Here is a 19,017-nt window from a genome sequence, read left to right as displayed (position 1 = left end):
CATTGTTGTTCCAACATTTTTTCAATATGAGGGAATATATATGTGAGGCTGGCCTTTTTCTTCAGCCAAGTTTTCACTTTTTGTTTTCGCATTGTACAGAAAGAACAAAAAGATTTTGTAGTCCTCATGGTCTAATTTTGATTCATAGAAATTGTCAGAAACTCAAAAAAGGTGGAACACGGGGGTGGGGGGTATGGCAGATTGCGCTGAAATTTAAGATAAAAAACGGAAAATTTTTTTCTCGAAGAGTTCGCTAAGATTGTCAACTGAGGTGAAGTACATTTTGCAGGTGGCGCTGAGAATAACCACGGAAAAGTCAACATCCTTCTTCAGTCCTATGTGAACAGAATAGTGATGACCAGTTTTTCACTCACTAGTGACCAACTGTACATCTCAACAAATGCGTCCCGAATTTGTCGAGCTTTGTTTGAAATAGCTCTCAAAAACAATTGGGCCAATGCCACAAGCAGACTCCTTTCGATAAGCAAATGCATTGAGCAGAAACTTTGGGAACAGGAGCATCCACTGCGACAACTACCGGGTAATCTTATTCGCGAAGAGGTTCTTGTGAAACTTGATCGTTCGAAGCTGTCGCTGGACCGTTTGTTGGAAACACCGGCCAAAGAAATTTCATCAATTTTGCGACTGAACCCTGCTCAGGGTGAACGGCTGAAAGAGCTAGCTCGCAGTTTGCCAAGTATCAAAATTGAGGCTAGTGTTCAACCAATTACAAGATCTGTTCTACGAGTGAAAGTTCTGATCCAGCCCACGTTTACCTGGAACGACAAAGTGTCTGGCATATCGAGCGAGCCATTCTGGTTGTGGGTTGAAGATCCGGAGACCAATTACATTTATCACTCTGAGTACATTTCAATTGGGAGGAAGAATGTGGTCAGGAGGGGAGGTGTGAGGCCGGACCCGGTCGAGTCTGTCTTTACAATTCCTATTCATGAACCCTTACCTACGCAGTACCTTTTGAGGATTGAAAGTGACAGGCAAGTTTTTAAAAACCTTTGAAATTAATAGCTGAGCGGAGCTACTTTTTCGAGACAGGTTTCGACGAGCGACACAGAACAAAGACTATTCCATCGAGTAAATTAATTTTAACGACTATTTTAACGTTTCTCCGTTGTTCAACATTTTTCTTTTTTCAAAGTAAAGTTAATTTTAAGAAACATGACTGCTTTGTTTCTCCAACGTCGAGATTTAATGGTCCAAATCGTATATCGTAAATTGTTTGGACGAGCTTTTATAGGGACATTGAACCCTTTCAGAGTAGCGGATAAAACAAGGGATTCAACCACCAGTAAAATTTGTCCCTTTCTCCTAACGCTAATCGCGCATGTCGAATCGGGCCAAATTTTACTGTTTGTTGAATCCCTTGTTTTGTCCACTACCATATATTAGCTCTAAATTCAATAAAAAAATCAATTAAGATCAAAAATAAAACAAAAAATCAAAGCAAAATTTACATTTCACTCTTTAAGAGCGATTTTTATCTTATTCGAAAGTGATCCCCCCGGTAGAAAGATCGCTCTTTTTCGCTCTTAAAGAGTGATTCGCTCTTTTTTGATATTTTTTTATTTTTTTATACTTTTTATTTCAAATTATCTATACTCTTCAATAAATTTATATTTTCTTTTACTTTTTTTATATTTATTCCATTATTAATAAGAAATGATACAAAATTACAGTATTTACATGAACAACTTTCCTCTGTTTGGACAATAACTAAAGGACTGACAGCTCTAGGACTTTGTCTTTTATCTAATAAGCTTCTACTAAATCCTCTAGTTAATTCTACATCTGGATATTGTTTCTTTACATGAGCCCGTATCCCATCATATCTCACAACAGAAGTACAATATGGACAATTAACTTTACCTGAAGTACAACTTCTACATGTATACTTACTCTCATCAAAATCAGTTAGTGGTTTTACATAATTACATTTATTACAACTTCTAATTAAGACTTCTGGGTTAAAGTTAGGGTTAAGGTTAGGATCTGAGTTAGAGTTAGAGTCATAGATAGAACCAGAACTAGAACCAGAACCAGAACTAGAGCTAGAACCAGAACTAGAGCTAGAACTAGAACTAGATTCATTTTTTAAAGAACAACCCCATGGAGAAAAATTTTTAGCACAAATACCACTTAGTATTATATTACCACACATACATTTATCAGTTTTATCTTTATGGCATGATTCATAATGATATTTTAAAACAGCAATGTTTCCATATTTATAGTTACACTCTAAACATTTTAAAAGCATTTATAATAGGGTAAACTTTAATATTTACCTAATCATTTCGCGGGGTAATATTTAACCATGATTTCAATTAAGTCTTTAGTATTATCTTTAGATGTGATACACTCTGCTAAATATTTTTTTCCTAACGTATTGAGTGTATTAGTTTTACATCTCTTATCTAAAATCATTTCAAGGTCTAATTCTATTTTATCTCTAACAAAATTTATAATCTCTTCTCTAAATTCTTGATTATTTCCATATAGTCTGGTAAAAAACTTTCCTCCCTTTCTATTCAAAATTCCCATCTCTTCATTGACGAAGTCACAGCTACACTGATTTATATATTCTTCTTGTATTGTATTTCGTAGATCAATGAACGAACTTTGTTCGTGGTTCTCCAACGAGCTTTGCTCGTGGTTCTCCAACGAACTTTGCTTGCCACGGACTTCGTGTGTTCGTAGATCAGTGAAACTGCTTCGCAGATCATTATCCAACTCTTCTCCATATCCAACGTTAACTAATGTATTTACTCTACTCAACATTGTGCTTGCTCCCATTGCTACACTCCCAGCATTTCTTGACATTATATCAGGATAAATATAACTAAATATAAATAAACCTGAGCTTATAATTCCACCAATAGTTGATAAACTTTTTATACCCTTTCCCATAATCATTTTTTTTAGTTAAAACATCATTCTGAATTTTAATATTATTTAATTGAAGAAATTTATTAAAATAGAATATATAGTTATCGTGATTAATAACATTTCTATCTGTTGCATTTATTATGAGTGGTTTCATATATGCTATAAGTTTATTTATATCTTCTCTTTCTAATTCATCGTTTAAACTAAGAGATTTTAAATCAAGGAAACCAACTCTTGAATCATATATCATTGTTCTATTGCTATTAATAATAATAAAAGTATTCTTCTTATTATTATATTTAATTATACCATAATGAAGTTCATCTGACATTCCATCTGTACGATTATAATGGTTACTATTTAATTCACTAATTGTTTTACTAAAGTCATGTTCACATTTATATATCTCATTAAAGTTTTTAAATAGATCAGGTCCATAATAAGTTGTTAAATAAATAGTATCCCAACTCATTCTTGCTGTATTAATTATTTGAGCTGGTTTATGACACATTACAATCATTTGAATATTACAATGTCTACCTTCAGTAAAATAATAAGCGATATCCTTATTTAACCTATCACCCATATCATCAAGTACTATTACACAATTTTGAAATTCATGCGTATTATTTTTTATGATCATATTTATATCACATTTTTTAAACCCAGTATAAAACTTATTAGACTCAGGATATATCCAGTCTCTGTCGTCTTTACACACTATAACTTTATTTTTGGCTTGGTCTTGGTTTTGGTCCTGGTTTTGGTTTTGGTCTTGGTTTTGGCTTGAGTATAATTTTGAGTATTGTCTAATAAAATATGTTTTCCCTGTACCAGTTCCACCATAAACAGTAGTATGTAATGGTGACTTTTCGTATTCAAATCTAACTAGATTCCTATTCATAAATCCGCCAAAGCTTTCTTCTAGTTTTGTATATTTACTTGTTATTGAATCATATAATAAATAACAAATTCCAATTATAATAATAAGAAAAAAAAGTATACCGCCTTATATATAAAATTTATTATATAAAAATGCTTATCCCAGCTTTTGAGGAATTCAATTTTATTTTTAATATTGATAATAGTGCTATGAGTGATATCAGAATAAAAGATATAGGTAAAGATATAAGTCTAACACCAATTGAAATTGTAATGAGAGATCAAACTCCAGATAACACAAGTGAACCTAACGTCAACATTATTGTCAATCTACATCCACCTGATGGTACACATTGGGTTTTAGTTATAAGAAGAGAAGGTGGTCCTGTGTATTACTTTGATAGTTTTGGTGTAGAAACCCCACCATTATTTTTAGAAGAATATGTTGATCTAGGCTCTAATGAGAGAATACAACAATATGATGAATCTTATTGTGGGGCTTATTGTTTATATATGATCTATCTTATTGATAGAGGATTTAGAATTAAAAGTGCTTTAAATATTCTAGTTAATCAATGTAAATATCCAGGAATGTATAATGAGTGTTTTTGTTTGGGTTGTAATGTTGATGTTAATTATGATGATAATGATAATGACATTGATAATGATAATGTTAATGATAATGATAATGTTAATGATAATGTTAATGATAATGTTAATGATAATGTTAATGATAATTTTATATATCAGGGAACCTGCTTCGCAGATCTATTTGGTGAAAAACATCAAAAGGGTAAACCTAATAACAATAGTCCTACTAACACTATCTCTATAAACATAAATGATGATCTACAATGATGGTTAAATGATGATGATATAATTACTGAAACTGAATTCCCAGATAACTTTAGATGTATAATATCTGGTCCTAGTGAATGTGGTAAGACATTCTTATTAAAAAAACTAATTCTAGCTAGTATATATTTTGATAAGCTATACATCATTGGACCTACTGGTGATCAAACAAGGGATTAGAAAGAATAAACCCAAAAGCAATTATAGAAATTATTAAAGATATAAAAGATTTACCATCTCCCGATAAACTACCCAAAGACTTAAAGAAACTAATGATATTCGATGATGTTAGAGCCAAAGAACCAGTTATTAATGAATACTTTTGTAGAGTTGTAGAGGTAGACATAATAATTGCAATATGATATATCTTAATGAAAACCTGTTCTCTCTGGATAGACAGTGTTAGAGAGAATTGTAATCTATTTATTTTATTTGAACAAAGAGGTAAAGTCCTAGCACCGACATATCAAGATTTCTTTAATAATGTTGAACTTAGTTATAATGATTTTGCTAATATATGTAATAAGGTATGGAAAGAGCCTTATAATTATATTGTCATTGATATAACTAAAAATAAAAATATTGATGGTAAACTAAGAATTAATTGGGATCAGAGAGTTATAATTAAGTATAAGTAAAAGTATGAGTATCGGGGAACCTGCTTCGCAGATAGGTCTAAGTAAAGTGTAAGTGTAAGTCTAAGTCTATGGTTATCAGGAACTGCTTCTGACCATGACTAAGTCTATATCTATCAGGGAACCTGCTTCGCAGATAAATATATTCTAAATCAAATGTAAAGTAAAACTCAATACATCGCCATTAAAATCTATAGGTCTTCCATGCTCATCTTTAATATGAAATTCTATATTTTCTATTCTATCTTTAGTTACATTTTGGTATAAGATATTAGTTGGTATAATATTTATCAAGTAACCTGGTGGTTCTGTTAGAGTAAAAGTATATAGTATGTCTGTGTTATTCCCATTATCTTTAACACCAGATAACACATTACAATGAATGTTAATAGTACTAAAACCCATAATATCAACAATTTTCTGAGATTTATATTTACCTTTTTTATAAACTATTTTTCTAAATCCTAGTAATGAGGCTATTGAATTTTCTATATCAAAGCTAATTGCACCCTGTTTTATTTCCATTAAACATTTCATCGTATTCTTATCAGGTTCTATTATAACATTACCATCAGTTTCTTCTTTTATTAATTCTGCTATGTCAGTTAACTCATATGCTCCCGGTGTAATAGTTGAATATAGCAACGGGACTCCTTTATAATTATAATTAAGGACAGATGTAATGTTTGGGCTTGAGGTAGAGATAGGGTTAGGGTTATGGGTAAAGTTAGGGTCAGAACTAAGAGCCTGAGGTAAAGCTTCTTCACCTTCTATAACATTACTAGCATATAAGAATTGATTATTTCTCCTATTCACATTAAACATTGAATTATAAACCGATAATCTAATTAAACCTAATTTTGTTGTATTAAGTATAGGTTCACTAAAATTAAACTTTTCTGTTGGCTTTATCATTCTAAAGTTAAGTGTATGTTCTTCTTTAGTTTTAGTTAAAGCATCATGTATCTTTTGCAGTTCCCATAAGATTAAATTTTCTGTCATTTTTCATCTAATAAAAATGGATTTTAATTTGGATACAACTTATAGTTATAATAATGATATACACAAAAGTAAGATTATAAAATATAAACCTTATAATCTAGCAACAATGAATACAATCAATACTAACATTATTATCATTCTCAATAGAGAAGAGAATCATTTAAATTTGCGTGATTCCTATCTAGAGATGGAGTTTGTTGTATCAGATGATGCTGGTGGTGTATTTGCTAATGATGCTGATATCAGATTAGTTAATTATTGTATGATGACATTGTTTAGTTCAATTAAGCTGGAAACTAGTGGTGGTAGGACTAATGAATATATAGATCATTGTTATCCTAATCTATTGATGTGTAAGTTATTAACTAGTACTGATGATGAATATGAGAGTGGTTTTGTTAGAAATCAAGGCAATAGAGATAGTCAACGTAAAGGTGACCATATTGCTGCACAACGAGGTCATATGTATATGATGATTAAGATGAGTGATCTATTTGGTTTTGTAAATGATTTAGAAAAGATTATATGTGGTTTAGGATTTAAACTAATATTAAAAAGAAATAATAATGCTAGAGCTCTATGTTACCGAGTAAACTAAATGAGCAGTCTATTTAAAGAGCTATTTAAATAAAGCGAGAATCTATCCAGCGAGAAACTTTATTACGTCATAATCTCTTAACCATGTAAGCCTTACAAAAAGATTAAATGCACACAAAATACGTTCTATTTGGCATAGAAAGCTCAGAAAAAGTTCGTTAAACATAATTTTCGTTGAGCCTACTAATATACTGAATCGATTGCGCTCTTTTTAGGCTTAATATTTTTATGTTTCGAAAACGTATCGGTGACCAATCTGAGTCGAAAATCGACTCAGACAAAATACCTGCTAAAAAAGATCAAGCTAGATTTGCCGGGCCATTGAGAGGGGCCTTTGGCCTTTTGCGTTGAGAGAATATAGTTGGATGCGATATAGATTGTACGTTTGAATGAATTTACCCATCGAAAGACTGTTTTATCAGCTTTATGTTGGTGCCGCGACCCGGGACCATTTAACCGGCAAATCTAGCCCCCCAGAACCCATTTCCTATCCCATATAACAATTTTTAGAGTTCACCGGTCACCGATAACCCACCCCATATACATTTTTTGTTGAAAAACATCAAGTTTGAAAAATTCGATAATTGTATTATTGCGTTATATCTTGCCGAATTTGGTTTAAGAAAGCTATCAACGTCTTAATTTACGCGAAGCAAAAAAAATAAGTTTGAAAAAATTGACCAAATTTGGAAAATTGAAAAAAAAATCTGATCTTAAAACGTTGTAAAAAACAAGTTTTGTCAAGTTTTTCAAACTTCACAAAAAAAGAAGATCAGGTAACTGATTTTCTTTCCTCAAATAAGCGCTTATTCTTTGAAAGTTGTGAAAATTGCGCATTAAAAATCAAGTTTCGGAGTTTGAGCAAAGCTCAAACCAATTATGTTGTAAAAACATTTCATGGTTTTCGTATTAGCTGCAAGTTCACTTCATCACGCCATAAAAACTGCGCCTCAAGTAACACGAAATCGTTACAAACGTAACGTTTACGCATTACCGGGTCTAAGTTTCAACCCTAACGCTTTGAAAGTCCGAAAAACAGCGCAGTTCCAGTTGAGTCATTTCTTTCATGATAAGAAGCGCCTAGTTATATGGCATGATGTAGTGAACAATTCGCTTTCACGTCATCGAAGCAACAACAATAAGCCTTTAACACCTTCACAGCTTATTGCAGTGCTTGAAAACTATCAGGAGCGCATAGAAGCTATAGTGTATTGCCCCAGAGAGGGAACTCCTGATATTTCTGATCAGCTCAAGCGTAGTACTCTAGTTACCATACACTTAGTGAAAGGCATTGTGTCTAGACGTAAACAGAAAGATCCTAGTTTACTTAAAGAGTACAGAGCATTACACCAAAGGCCTGCGCTTGAGCTGAAAACACTCACTATAGTCTTAACTCATAAGAACAACCTCCGGTCCTTGATAACACGGTCCCGACCGAAAAAACTTTCCAAGCGCCGTCGAAAAACGCTCCGCAACCGCCATGCGTACGAGGAGGCGGAACTTACTCAAGCCTTTAATAACCTAAATGTCTCTTAGTCTTGCGTTGTTGCGCGGGTTAGTTTGTGGTTGATTCCTTCCAATAGCGCTTTACTAAACGTTTCGCTCTCCCCATTTTGAGTTATTCACTACCGTCCGTTTTCCGCAAGTTATCTGGTTTCATTTTCCGTTTCCGTCCTCTTTGTTTCCGTGTCTTCTTGTTTCTTTCTATTCCCCGTTTATTTGTTGTATGATGTAGTATGTTGAGTTTTGCTGTAGTAGAATTTCTTTCTGCTAGTATGCCGGTTTGTTGTTTAGTCTCGTTCCTTGCTAGGGTGTGACTTAAGTTCATTCTAGAGTTACGGCTGGTTTGTTTCGTGACTTTCACCACACTTGTTTGCTAGCAATTTGTTGTAGCTTTATTAATTTTTGTAGTATGCACTTTTGTTGTCTGGGTATGGTGGTTTGCTAGGGTGTGACTTAAGTTTGTTCTGGAGTTACGGCTAGTAAATTTCCTGACCCTTTCGACTTTTGGTTATACTACATCGTTGCCGTAAATTGTTTCATGTTTTGATGCCGTTGATAAAACCCCATAATGTTTGTGCTAGTTTACCTGGCAGTAGCTCCTCTTCTTCTTTCTAGGGTGTGACTTAAGTTTATTCTGGAGTTACGGCTAGCTTGTTTGGTTGAGTTTGTTGCTGTGGTCTGCTAGCATCGATCTTTCGCCTCCTCGCTTGTGGTTTCCGCCCCGCCCGTGCCAGTTTTCCCGTTTCGTCGCGCGCCATCCGCCCGACGTTTCCGCCCCTTCCGTGCCGTTTTCCCGTTTCGTCGCGCCATCCGCCCGACGTTTCCGCCCCGCCCGTGCCATTTTCCCGCTTCGTCGCGCGCTTTTCGCCCGACGCTCCCGTTTGTCCGTCCGGTTTCCCGTTGCGTCGTGCGTTACTCGTTCGGCGTCTCTTCCCGTCCGTCCCGTCTCCCGTTCTGCCCCTTTCCGCGCTTCCTGCGCACCGTTCTTTCTTTCTTTCGCCGGGTACTATTGTACTCGACGAACATCTTTGCTCTTCGGCGGTTTGCTAGCCAAACCGTCACACTAGGGTTCGGTATAACCCCTTTGTGTTGTGCTGTTGCATGTGTGTGTACTCTATATTAGTACCAAATTAAACTTGTGGTTCCTGTTTTTCTTAAGATCATGACAACTTTGCAGGACAAATTTAACAAACTTTATAGTGCGAGGACAAAATTAGAGGCTGAACTTAATAACATCTATGGGGAAATTAACAATGCTGTTGATAAGCAAGACAGGAAAGTTAAGATCGAACGTCTGATTGTGAAGTGCAAAGATGCTTTTACTAGAGTGGTTGATAAGAATGAAGAGCTCTTTGATCTGGCACAGAAGACTGAAGATCCAGACACTGCCTGTAAGAATCTTGAGAAATGGTTAGAGACTGTAACAAAGAAAACTGACGAGTTCATTGCTGCTGCTCGAGGGTATATCAATTCGGTCCAAGACAAAGAGAAGGCAGAGATGTATACCTCTCACCACTCAAAATCAGGTTCGCATATGACTTCCTCAAAAAGATCAAGTCAGCGTCAACGAGAATTAGAATTATCAAGACTAAAAAGGGAGGAACTTGAGAAACAACATGAGGCAAAGCTTCGCATTGCTAGACAACGTCTTGAAATTGAAAAACAAACGAAATTGCGGGAATTAGAAATTGAGCAGCTTGAGGAGGATCATCGCAAGGAAGTAGCTGCTGCAGCCCTTGAGGAAATTGAGTTGATGACAAAATCAGCAACAGACGGGTCTGATACAAGCGAAATGAGTGGGCTCTTTACCGAAAGAAGTTCAGTTAAGAGCAAGAAACTTGTTCAAGATTGGGTTAATTCGTCACCGGCCGGGAACATGGCAGATGTTGCAAACGAACCGAGTTTGCACTTTTCTGGTTCCATCGCCCAATCCAACCAAGCAATTGTCCAACGACCTTCTTCAGCTCAACTTCCAAAGTCACACTCTAATCTCAATACTCATGGTCAAGTTGAGGCTAACATCAACCTCCCTGTCCATGAGCCGCAAGAACCAAGTACTAGAACCAATGTAACCAACGATGCACATGTTGCAAATAACATCATGCAAGAGCAACGACAGCCTCAATATACGCCTCCATCACCACCAATAAACTTTGGTATGCCTACTCAACTAAACGCCCCAAACACAGCCCGACAACTGTCTCAAGCAACAATGCACTTCGATGGTTTACAGTTAGATCATCAATTCCCTCGCAGGGCGAGCATGCCGGGACAGTTGAATTTAACCAGCCCTCGGCATTCACCTCCTTTAAATGCACTCGCTAATGCTCCGCTAGCACTTAATCCGCAACAGGCACACATAAATGTACCAGCCCCTCCACCCCCCGTTCCAAACCCCGCACCACCGCATTTTCCGTTAATCCCACCAGCATTCCGATTTCCTCCTTCCCCGCCACAAGCACTCCCACTACAAGCCACTAACCCCGTGGCGAATAATATCAATCTGTTACCCCATTCTCCGCCTGCACCATTCATTTCCTCCGCAATTAATTTCGTACCTCAATTAATTCATCCACCACCTCCACAAAAGAGTTTTCAGCCCCAAAATTTTGTACCCATAACCCACGCACCTCCTGCTCCTCCAGATCCAAATGTCTGGCGTTTTCCGGCAGCAGTCCCAGCTAATGAAGTACCACTTGAACGTACATCTGCAAACTTATACACCGTACAACCGGCCCCGCTAATCAACCCTCATATATCTACATCGCATCGCTCCCCTCATGTACAAGCAGCAGCAGGCGCTCAAAATTACGTAACATCAGACTTCATGCAAGCGAATCCATTTAGTTCTTCCGCAAGTACCGCCCCCACCTTTGTCACTCCGATCATTCCGCCAACGCATGGAGCTACCGTTCCGAACCCGTTGTGTTGGGGTGGCCCGCCGCATCCCACACCTTCGGCTCCTTCTTTGGACTCTGCGGATTTGATAAAGCAGTTGGCGGACGCAATTACTTGTAAGAAGAACGATCCGCTGCCCGAGTGGAAGTTGGCACAATACAATGGTGATCCCCTGCAGTGGCACGAATGGTTCGGGCAATTTAAAAGCGCCATAGACGCACAGTCCTTGACTGATGACGTCAAGTTAACATACTTAAAAACCCTTGTAACTGGAAAAGCTAAAACCGCCATCGCTGAGTTCGCATACTGCGGTGTAATGTATAAGGACGCACTTAAGACACTCGAACGTAAATTTGGCCAACCACAGGCAGTAGTCAGTGCACACTTAGAAAAACTCAGCTCTTTTCCACCACTAAAGATGCACAATAGTGATAACATCATAAACTATTCTGCAACAATTTCAAGTCTTGTTGGGGTCTTTAAATCACTTTCATATGACGCAGACCTTAAGAGTGCCTCACTCCTCAACACGGCTGTGCAAAAATTGCCGCCCAATCTGAAAGAGTCTTGGTCACTCTTCACCGTGAAGAAACATTGGGTTAAGCCAACACTCCTCGACTTCAACGATTGGTTGAAGGAGAAGGCCGAGGCACATGATTTAATGAAACAAACTTCGTCGAAAGCAAGAACTGAGGATAACACCAACTCAGTAGTAAAGACCAAAGTTGCCTCAAGAACTTTTGCTGCTAATACACAAACTAAGGGCACTCAGAGACCAGCCTCAACATCAGCAACGCCTGCAACCCCTCGCTGCATTGTGTGTAAAGGTATCCACCGCATCTGGGAGTGTAGGGTATTTAAAGAAAAGTCTCCCACTCAGCGAGCAAAGGTAGTGGCTGAAGCAAAACTGTGTTTCTCATGTTTGAGAGAAAAGCATATGTTCAGGCAATGCCCAAACCCCAGGAAATGCAGGAAGGACGGTTGCAACAGCTCCCATAATACTCTTCTCCATGGAGCTGATAGGGTTTATCCATCAAAATCCCCTCCAAACAACAACAACAGTAATTCTAATGCTGGCACAAATCAAAGTAAACTCCCTAGTGTCCAATCATCGAGCAAGACCACCACTTTGTCATCTGTGAGTAATGTGAAAGGCCTCCTTCAGGTGACTGAATTACAGTTAAAGAGCTCTACCGGTAAAGATACCACGGCTTTAGTTTTGTGCGATACCGCTTGCAGTAACTCTTGGGTGTCCAATGATCTTGCAAATAGACTTGGTTTGCACGGTACAGCATTGAAACTAACAGTCAAGGGTATAAATACCGAAGAGGTCGTAGACACTGAGTTAGTTGAACTAATTGTAACACCACGCGACAACCAAGCATTTGAACCATTTAAAGTCAGCCCTTACGTAAAGGAAAATTTGAATGTAGGCGCCGATGTCATTAACATTAAAGCACTTCAGGAAACATACCCGCACCTAGCAGTTCTAGACCCAGTTACATATTGCTATGGAAACATCGAGATGATACTTGGACAGGATGTGTATCATGCCATCCGCCCGTTAGAGTACTTCGCTGCCGACGAGAAGTCCTCGCCCTTCGCTGTTCGCTTGCCCATAGGTTGGGTTCTAAGCGGCCCTCTACCGTCGTCTTCAGGTTTAGTCTCGACTTGTTTCAAAGCTAATTTGGAGCAGGATTTTGAACTCGCTAGTCAGGTAAAATCTTGGTACGACATGGAGTCGTACGGCGCACTTAAGCAAGTAGACCCACGATCCGCATCGGATGCACGTGCGCATGAAATTCTTGAAAACACCACCGTGCATAATGGAAAAAGGTACGATGTCGGAATGCTATGGGCTGAAGATAACATCGAACTGCCCAACAATTATTTCTCAGCACTTGTTCAATTAAAGTTTTTGGAAAAGCGGCTAACGAAAGATCAGACATTAAGGGAAAAATACTCGAATACCATCAAAGAGGACTTAGACAAAGGCTACGTAGTAAGGGTCAAAGATGCTCATAAGGTGGAAAGTCGCTCGGAACGAGAGTGGTACCTACCACACCATCCGGTTGTTAACCCGAACAAGCCGGGTAAGGTTCGTAGGGTACTAAACGGAGCAGCAAAATTCCATGGCGCATCTCTTAATAAGTCATCACTTACCGGACCTGACCTACTACAAAACCTAATCTATGTACTCCTACGGTTCAGACAACATCCATTTGCCGTATCCGCCGACATCGAGGGAATGTTCCTCCAAGTTGGAGTGTTGCCATGTGATCAACCATCATTGCGCTTTTTGTGGCGGGAGGACCCCACATCAAATGTTGTGGTACACCAGTATACGCGCCACATCTTTGGGGCAAAAGATTCACCCACCTGCGCCAACTACGCACTTCAGCGCACGGCACGCGATAATGCTAAGGAGTACCCAGAAGCTGCGAAAGCCGTCCTTGAGAACTTCTTAATGGACGATTACTTGGACTCAGTGGAATCCCCCGAGAGGGCCCTCATTAGGTCGAAGGAATTGGTTCATCTTCTCCATTTAGGTGGGTTCAAGCTTACTAAGTTTGTAAGCAATGTACCAGATCTGGCTGACCGAATTGATGGGTCTGCTCAATCCACTGAACCGAAGGTCATCGTTTCATCCAAGGAGGAATCAATGCACGTGCTTGGGCTTAAGTGGGATCACAACAACGATACTCTGGTTGTGAGCAGGGGTACTAACAGCACCATCACGAAAAGTTTAACACAGCGCTTGGTCCTAAGTCTTGTGTCAAAGGTCTACGACCCAATTGGTCTTGTCGCACCGTTCACTGTTGGTGCTCGGCTAATCTTGAAAGACATTTGGCGTGCCAATGGACAAAGTTGGGATGACGAGTTACCTAAAGACACAGTTGACAGATTCCTTGCCTGGTGTGTTGAACTGCCGCGGTTAGCTGAGATCACTATACCGAGAAGTTACTTTTCAGGACCATTCCAACATCTTGAACTCCACATGTTTGGTGATAGCTCGCAAGACGTATTCAGTGCAGTAGGTTTTCTCAGGGCTCAAGTAACTTGCACCTCCGGGGAGATTAAAACAGAGCTGGCGTTTGTCTTGGGCAAGGCCCGTGTTGCACCTATGAAGGTAATGACAGTTCCTAAGTTGGAATTACAAGCCGCTCTCCTCGCTGCCCGTTTAAAAAGGGAAATCTGTCGAGCATTAACGGTTACTGTGGATAAAGTCTTTATGTGGACAGATAGTACCATCGTCTTGCAGTGGATAAACTCAACAAACAAACACCCCATCTTCATTGCAAATCGTGTTAGTGAAATCCTGGAGAACACCAGCGTTGACCAATGGAACCACGTCGCCACTTGTGATAATCCGGCAGATGCTGGCACGCGTGGCATGTCCGCTGAAGTTTTGCAATCAAGTAGCTGGGTGAGGGGTCCTGACTTCTTGAGAACTAAGCAATTCCCTTTTGTGCCAAATACTGACGTCGTTGATAACATCAAACTCGGCGTTGTAACCAAGGAACAAGATGATGACTCCATCTCATCTTTAGCCGCATCCGTAACCAAGCCCCCTAAGGAACAAAGTATCAATCTAATCCCGTTTGATAACTTCAGTTCTTATCAAAAATTACTGCGTGTCACCGCATATGTGCTCCGTCTTTTACCATCTCATGAAAGTTACCGTACCGTAGACGGCAGCATAGCCGATCCTGTTGAGCTTGACGAAGCCGAGCGTCATCTCCTGTACTTGGTTCAGGAAGAGTCCTTTAGTACTGAAAGAAAGGATCTTCTTGACAACAAATCTGTTAAGAAGAGCAGCCGCATTGCTCAGTTTACTCCGTTTATTGGGCCTCATGGTCTCATCCGTTCTTCTGGTCGACTCCGACGGCTAGTGGAAATTGACTTTGACACTAAGCATCCTATCGTGCTGGATGCACGTCATACTTTTGTTAAACTGTTTCTGCGGCATACTCATTTGAAGAACCATCATCAGGGCATTGATTACTTAAGGTCAAAGGTACAGGAACGTTATGCCATCCTAAAACTACGTTCCACACTGCGTTCCATCAAATCAAACTGCGTGTTGTGTAGAAAGTTCCGTGCAGCAACCATTCAACCTATCATGGCAGACCTCCCAAAGGAGAGACTGGCATACCAGTCTCCTCCCTTTACCAACACCGGGGTTGATTACTTCGGCCCATTCTACGTCACAGTTCGTCGGACTACCGAGAAGAGGTGGGGGTTTCTCTTCACTTGTCTCACTACTCGTGCTGTCCATGTTGAAGTTGTCCCGTCCATGGACACTAGTTCTTGTGTAATGGGAGTGGAGCGGTTCGTCTCCCGTCGGGGTACTCCTGCTATGATTTGGTCGGATAATGGTACGAACTTCATTGGAGCGGAGAAAGAGCTCCGTGAATGTGTGGAAAAATGGAATACGCTTAACATTGCCACCGAACTTGCACATAAGGGCATTAAGTGGAGGTTCAATCCACCCAGTGCGCCACACCAAGGTGGCATCTGGGAGAGGCTAGTTCGAAGTTTTAAAAGAGTACTGTACACTATCCTCGGTACGCGTCGCCTCACAGATGAGGTGTTGAACACTACTTTTTGTCTGGTCGAATACGCACTAAACTCACGTCCCTTAACGCCCGTAAGCGCCGACCCGTCCGACCTAGGCGCAATAACACCTAACCATTTTCTACTCGGTAACCAAGCAACCCGAATTCCGTCTATCGTTGGCGTCGACGAGTTCGATCATCGTAAGCGGTACGCCCGTGCACAGTCCTACGCCAATGCAATTTGGGCACGTTGGCTCAAGGAGTATGTACCTGCGTTGAACCGTAGATCTAAGTGGCAGACGCCTGCCGAGCAGCACCTCAAGGTTGGTGATTTAGTTTGGATCGTTGAAGAAAGCAACCCTAGGGGTTACTATCCAACCGCTCGGATTGAGGAACTTCGGTACGGCTCCGACAGCGTCGCCCGCTCCGCCGTCTTACGCACGTCATCCGGATTGCTCGTCCGCCCACTCGTTAAGCTTGTACCGATCCTCCCAACATTTTCTTCCGGGCCGGAGGATGTTACCGAGTAAACTAAATGAGCAGTCTATTTAAAGAGCTATTTAAATAAAGCGAGAATCTATCCAGCGAGAAACTTTATTACGTCATAATCTCTTAACCATGTAAGCCTTACAAAAAGATTAAATGCACACAAAATACGTTCTATTTGGCATAGAAAGCTCAGAAAAAGTTCGTTAAACATAATTTTCGTTGAGCCTACTAATATACTGAATCGATTGCGCTCTTTTTAGGCTTAATATTTTTATGTTTCGAAAACGTATCGGTGACCAATCTGAGTCGAAAATCGACTCAGACAAAATACCTGCTAAAAAAGATCAAGCTAGATTTGCCGGGCCATTGAGAGGGGCCTTTGGCCTTTTGCGTTGAGAGAATATAGTTGGATGCGATATAGATTGTACGTTTGAATGAATTTACCCATCGAAAGACTGTTTTATCAGCTTTACTCTATATAGAGTTAATGCTAATCCTGGCGCAGTTGCTAATGATGGTAATATAGAAATTAGAGATATATCATGGTGTGTACCTAGTATTGATCCTAGTGATAATAGAATTATTGTGCAAAAGGGTTTAAGCAGAAAGAATAATGTAGACTTTAGTTATTATCAAAGAAAGACATTTTATAAGAATGTACCCAATGCTACTAACTTCTTGTTTGATCTAGGTATGGAAAGTGGGATGGAAAGACCACAATATATAATAGTTAGCTTTGAAAATAATAATGTTAATGAGCAAACTCATGATGCAAGTACATTTGATGTAATGAATGTTACTGAATGTTATTGTAAGATTGGTAGTGAGTTTTATCCCGAGGATAGAATGAATATTATTTATGGTACCAATAATTATAATGAGGCTTTTAAAGAGATTGTTAGCTTTAATAAAGATTATAATGGGCTACCACATAATATAAAACCATATATAAATCATAGAACATTCAAACGTAGTTATAGAATATATGTATTCGATACTAGATATCAAAGGGATCATATAGGACCACAACCAATACAACTTAATTTTAAATATAGTGCTGCAGTTGCAGATGTTATATGTCATGCATTAGTATTAACTAGAAAGGTTTTTAGTGTTTTAGTGTGAATAGTGATGGTAATAAGTTGGTTGATATAATCTCATAGACATAGTCTTAGTTATAATTAAGTCATAGTTATAATTAAGTCATAGGTATAATTATAACTATTGTCCTTGTCATTATTTCCTACTAGTCTTAACAAAACCCTTAGCATAGATAATATCTAATTTCTTTTTATTCTCTAGAGGTAGACCCTTAGCTTCAAGCTTAATCTTAGCCTTGGGCCTAACCTTGGGCTTAGGCTTAGGCTTAATAACAACAAAAGGATTATACTTTTTAACTTCCATTTTATATATAGAAATGAGTCTTTTAAATAAGTTCAAAACTAATTCATATTGTGTTGGAGGTAGACATTATAGTGGAACTAATAACATAAGGGGTTTTATTACTTCAAAAGGTACTAAAATATTAGAGGGTAATTGTGTTAAGTGTAAGAGAAGTAAGTCAATGACTGTTAGTGATGCAACAATAGAAGCAGAGGGATTGAAAGATTTCTTTAAAAGTGTTGGTAGGGCTACAGTTAGCTTGGGTAAGAAGGTTGCCAATAATCCAGTAAGAGCATTAGAAATAGCAAGTAAAATAGGAAGTGCAGCTGCATCTAGAAACCCTAGAGCTGCTTTATCAGCCACACCCGATTTAATTAAATTTGCAACTACTGGTGAAGGTATAAAGGTAATACAAAAAGGAAGAGGGTTATACTTAGGTACTAAGAAGAGATAATTATTTGATTATAGTCATGATTAAATTTATGATTGTTTATTTTTATGTTTATGATTATGATTATATTATATTTATGATTATGATTATGATTATATTTATATGTTTATGATTATTGATAAATATTAATACTAATATTTATTACTGAATACATTATTGTAACTAAACACTAACAATTTTAGTTTAAAAAACACTCAGCTTGTTTTTCTTGTTCTTCTTATAATCCTCATATACCTTAACTAATTCATTATACTCATCATTATCTATTTTATTATCATTCATTGATTTAGTATATAGTCTGTTAAACTAATCACTAAACTGTTTACTTAAAATATACATTTTTGAATACTTTATAATTTTATTTCTAATTTTAGTATTAATTGTTTTTGATAATGAACCACAAACAGTTGCTGTAGCAAAAGCTGTTGGTATAGAATAAGGTGATCTTATACCTGTTAATGCAACTGATGTTGATGTTGCCGTTGTTGCAATTGATGATAATACTATTTCTGTTATCTCAGCTACGTTAATATAATTCTTATCTACTTAACTTATTATAGTTATTAGTTTCAGTTTCATAATAATTTCTAATATCTTTTATAATGTTAATATTGTTATTAATTTTTTTATTAGCTTGAATCTTTTCGTTTATCAATCTTTCTGATACTGATGGCAAATCTGGATATAGTAATCTCTCACTCGGTGCTGTTGGATTGGTCATAGTTTCGGTTATTTTAATTAGTAAAAATTCTTTTTATTTCTTTCGTTATATCTTTCTGTTAAAAACCATAACGCTTCTCTAGACTTTCTTGTTCTTTATTATCAAGTAACGTACTTCGTAAAAGTATAGCAATTATAT

General features: G+C 38.0%; 2 protein-coding genes across 3 annotated transcripts in view; both read left to right on the top strand.

Moving 5' to 3' along the window:
• The window catches only part of LOC142334503 (histone H3.3-like type 2), a 96,844-nt gene that overhangs the window by 47,787 nt on the left and 30,040 nt on the right, over nucleotides 1-19,017 (top strand). The window lies entirely within an intron of this gene.
• Nucleotides 1-19,017, top strand: part of LOC142334501 (activating signal cointegrator 1 complex subunit 3-like) — a 63,648-nt gene that overhangs the window by 20,298 nt on the left and 24,333 nt on the right. The window contains exon 4 of the mRNA XM_075382589.1: nucleotides 290-995. Within this exon, the coding sequence (XP_075238704.1) occupies nucleotides 290-995 (706 nt within the window). The remainder of the gene's footprint in view (nucleotides 1-289; nucleotides 996-19,017) is intronic.

Source organism: Convolutriloba macropyga, chromosome 2 (assembly GCF_964194025.1).
Source record: "Convolutriloba macropyga chromosome 2, txConMacr16.3, whole genome shotgun sequence".
Taxonomy (NCBI): domain Eukaryota; kingdom Metazoa; phylum Xenacoelomorpha; order Acoela; family Convolutidae; genus Convolutriloba; species Convolutriloba macropyga.
Note: the sequence above shows the minus strand (reverse complement) of the source record. Positions and strands in the feature narration are given on the sequence as shown.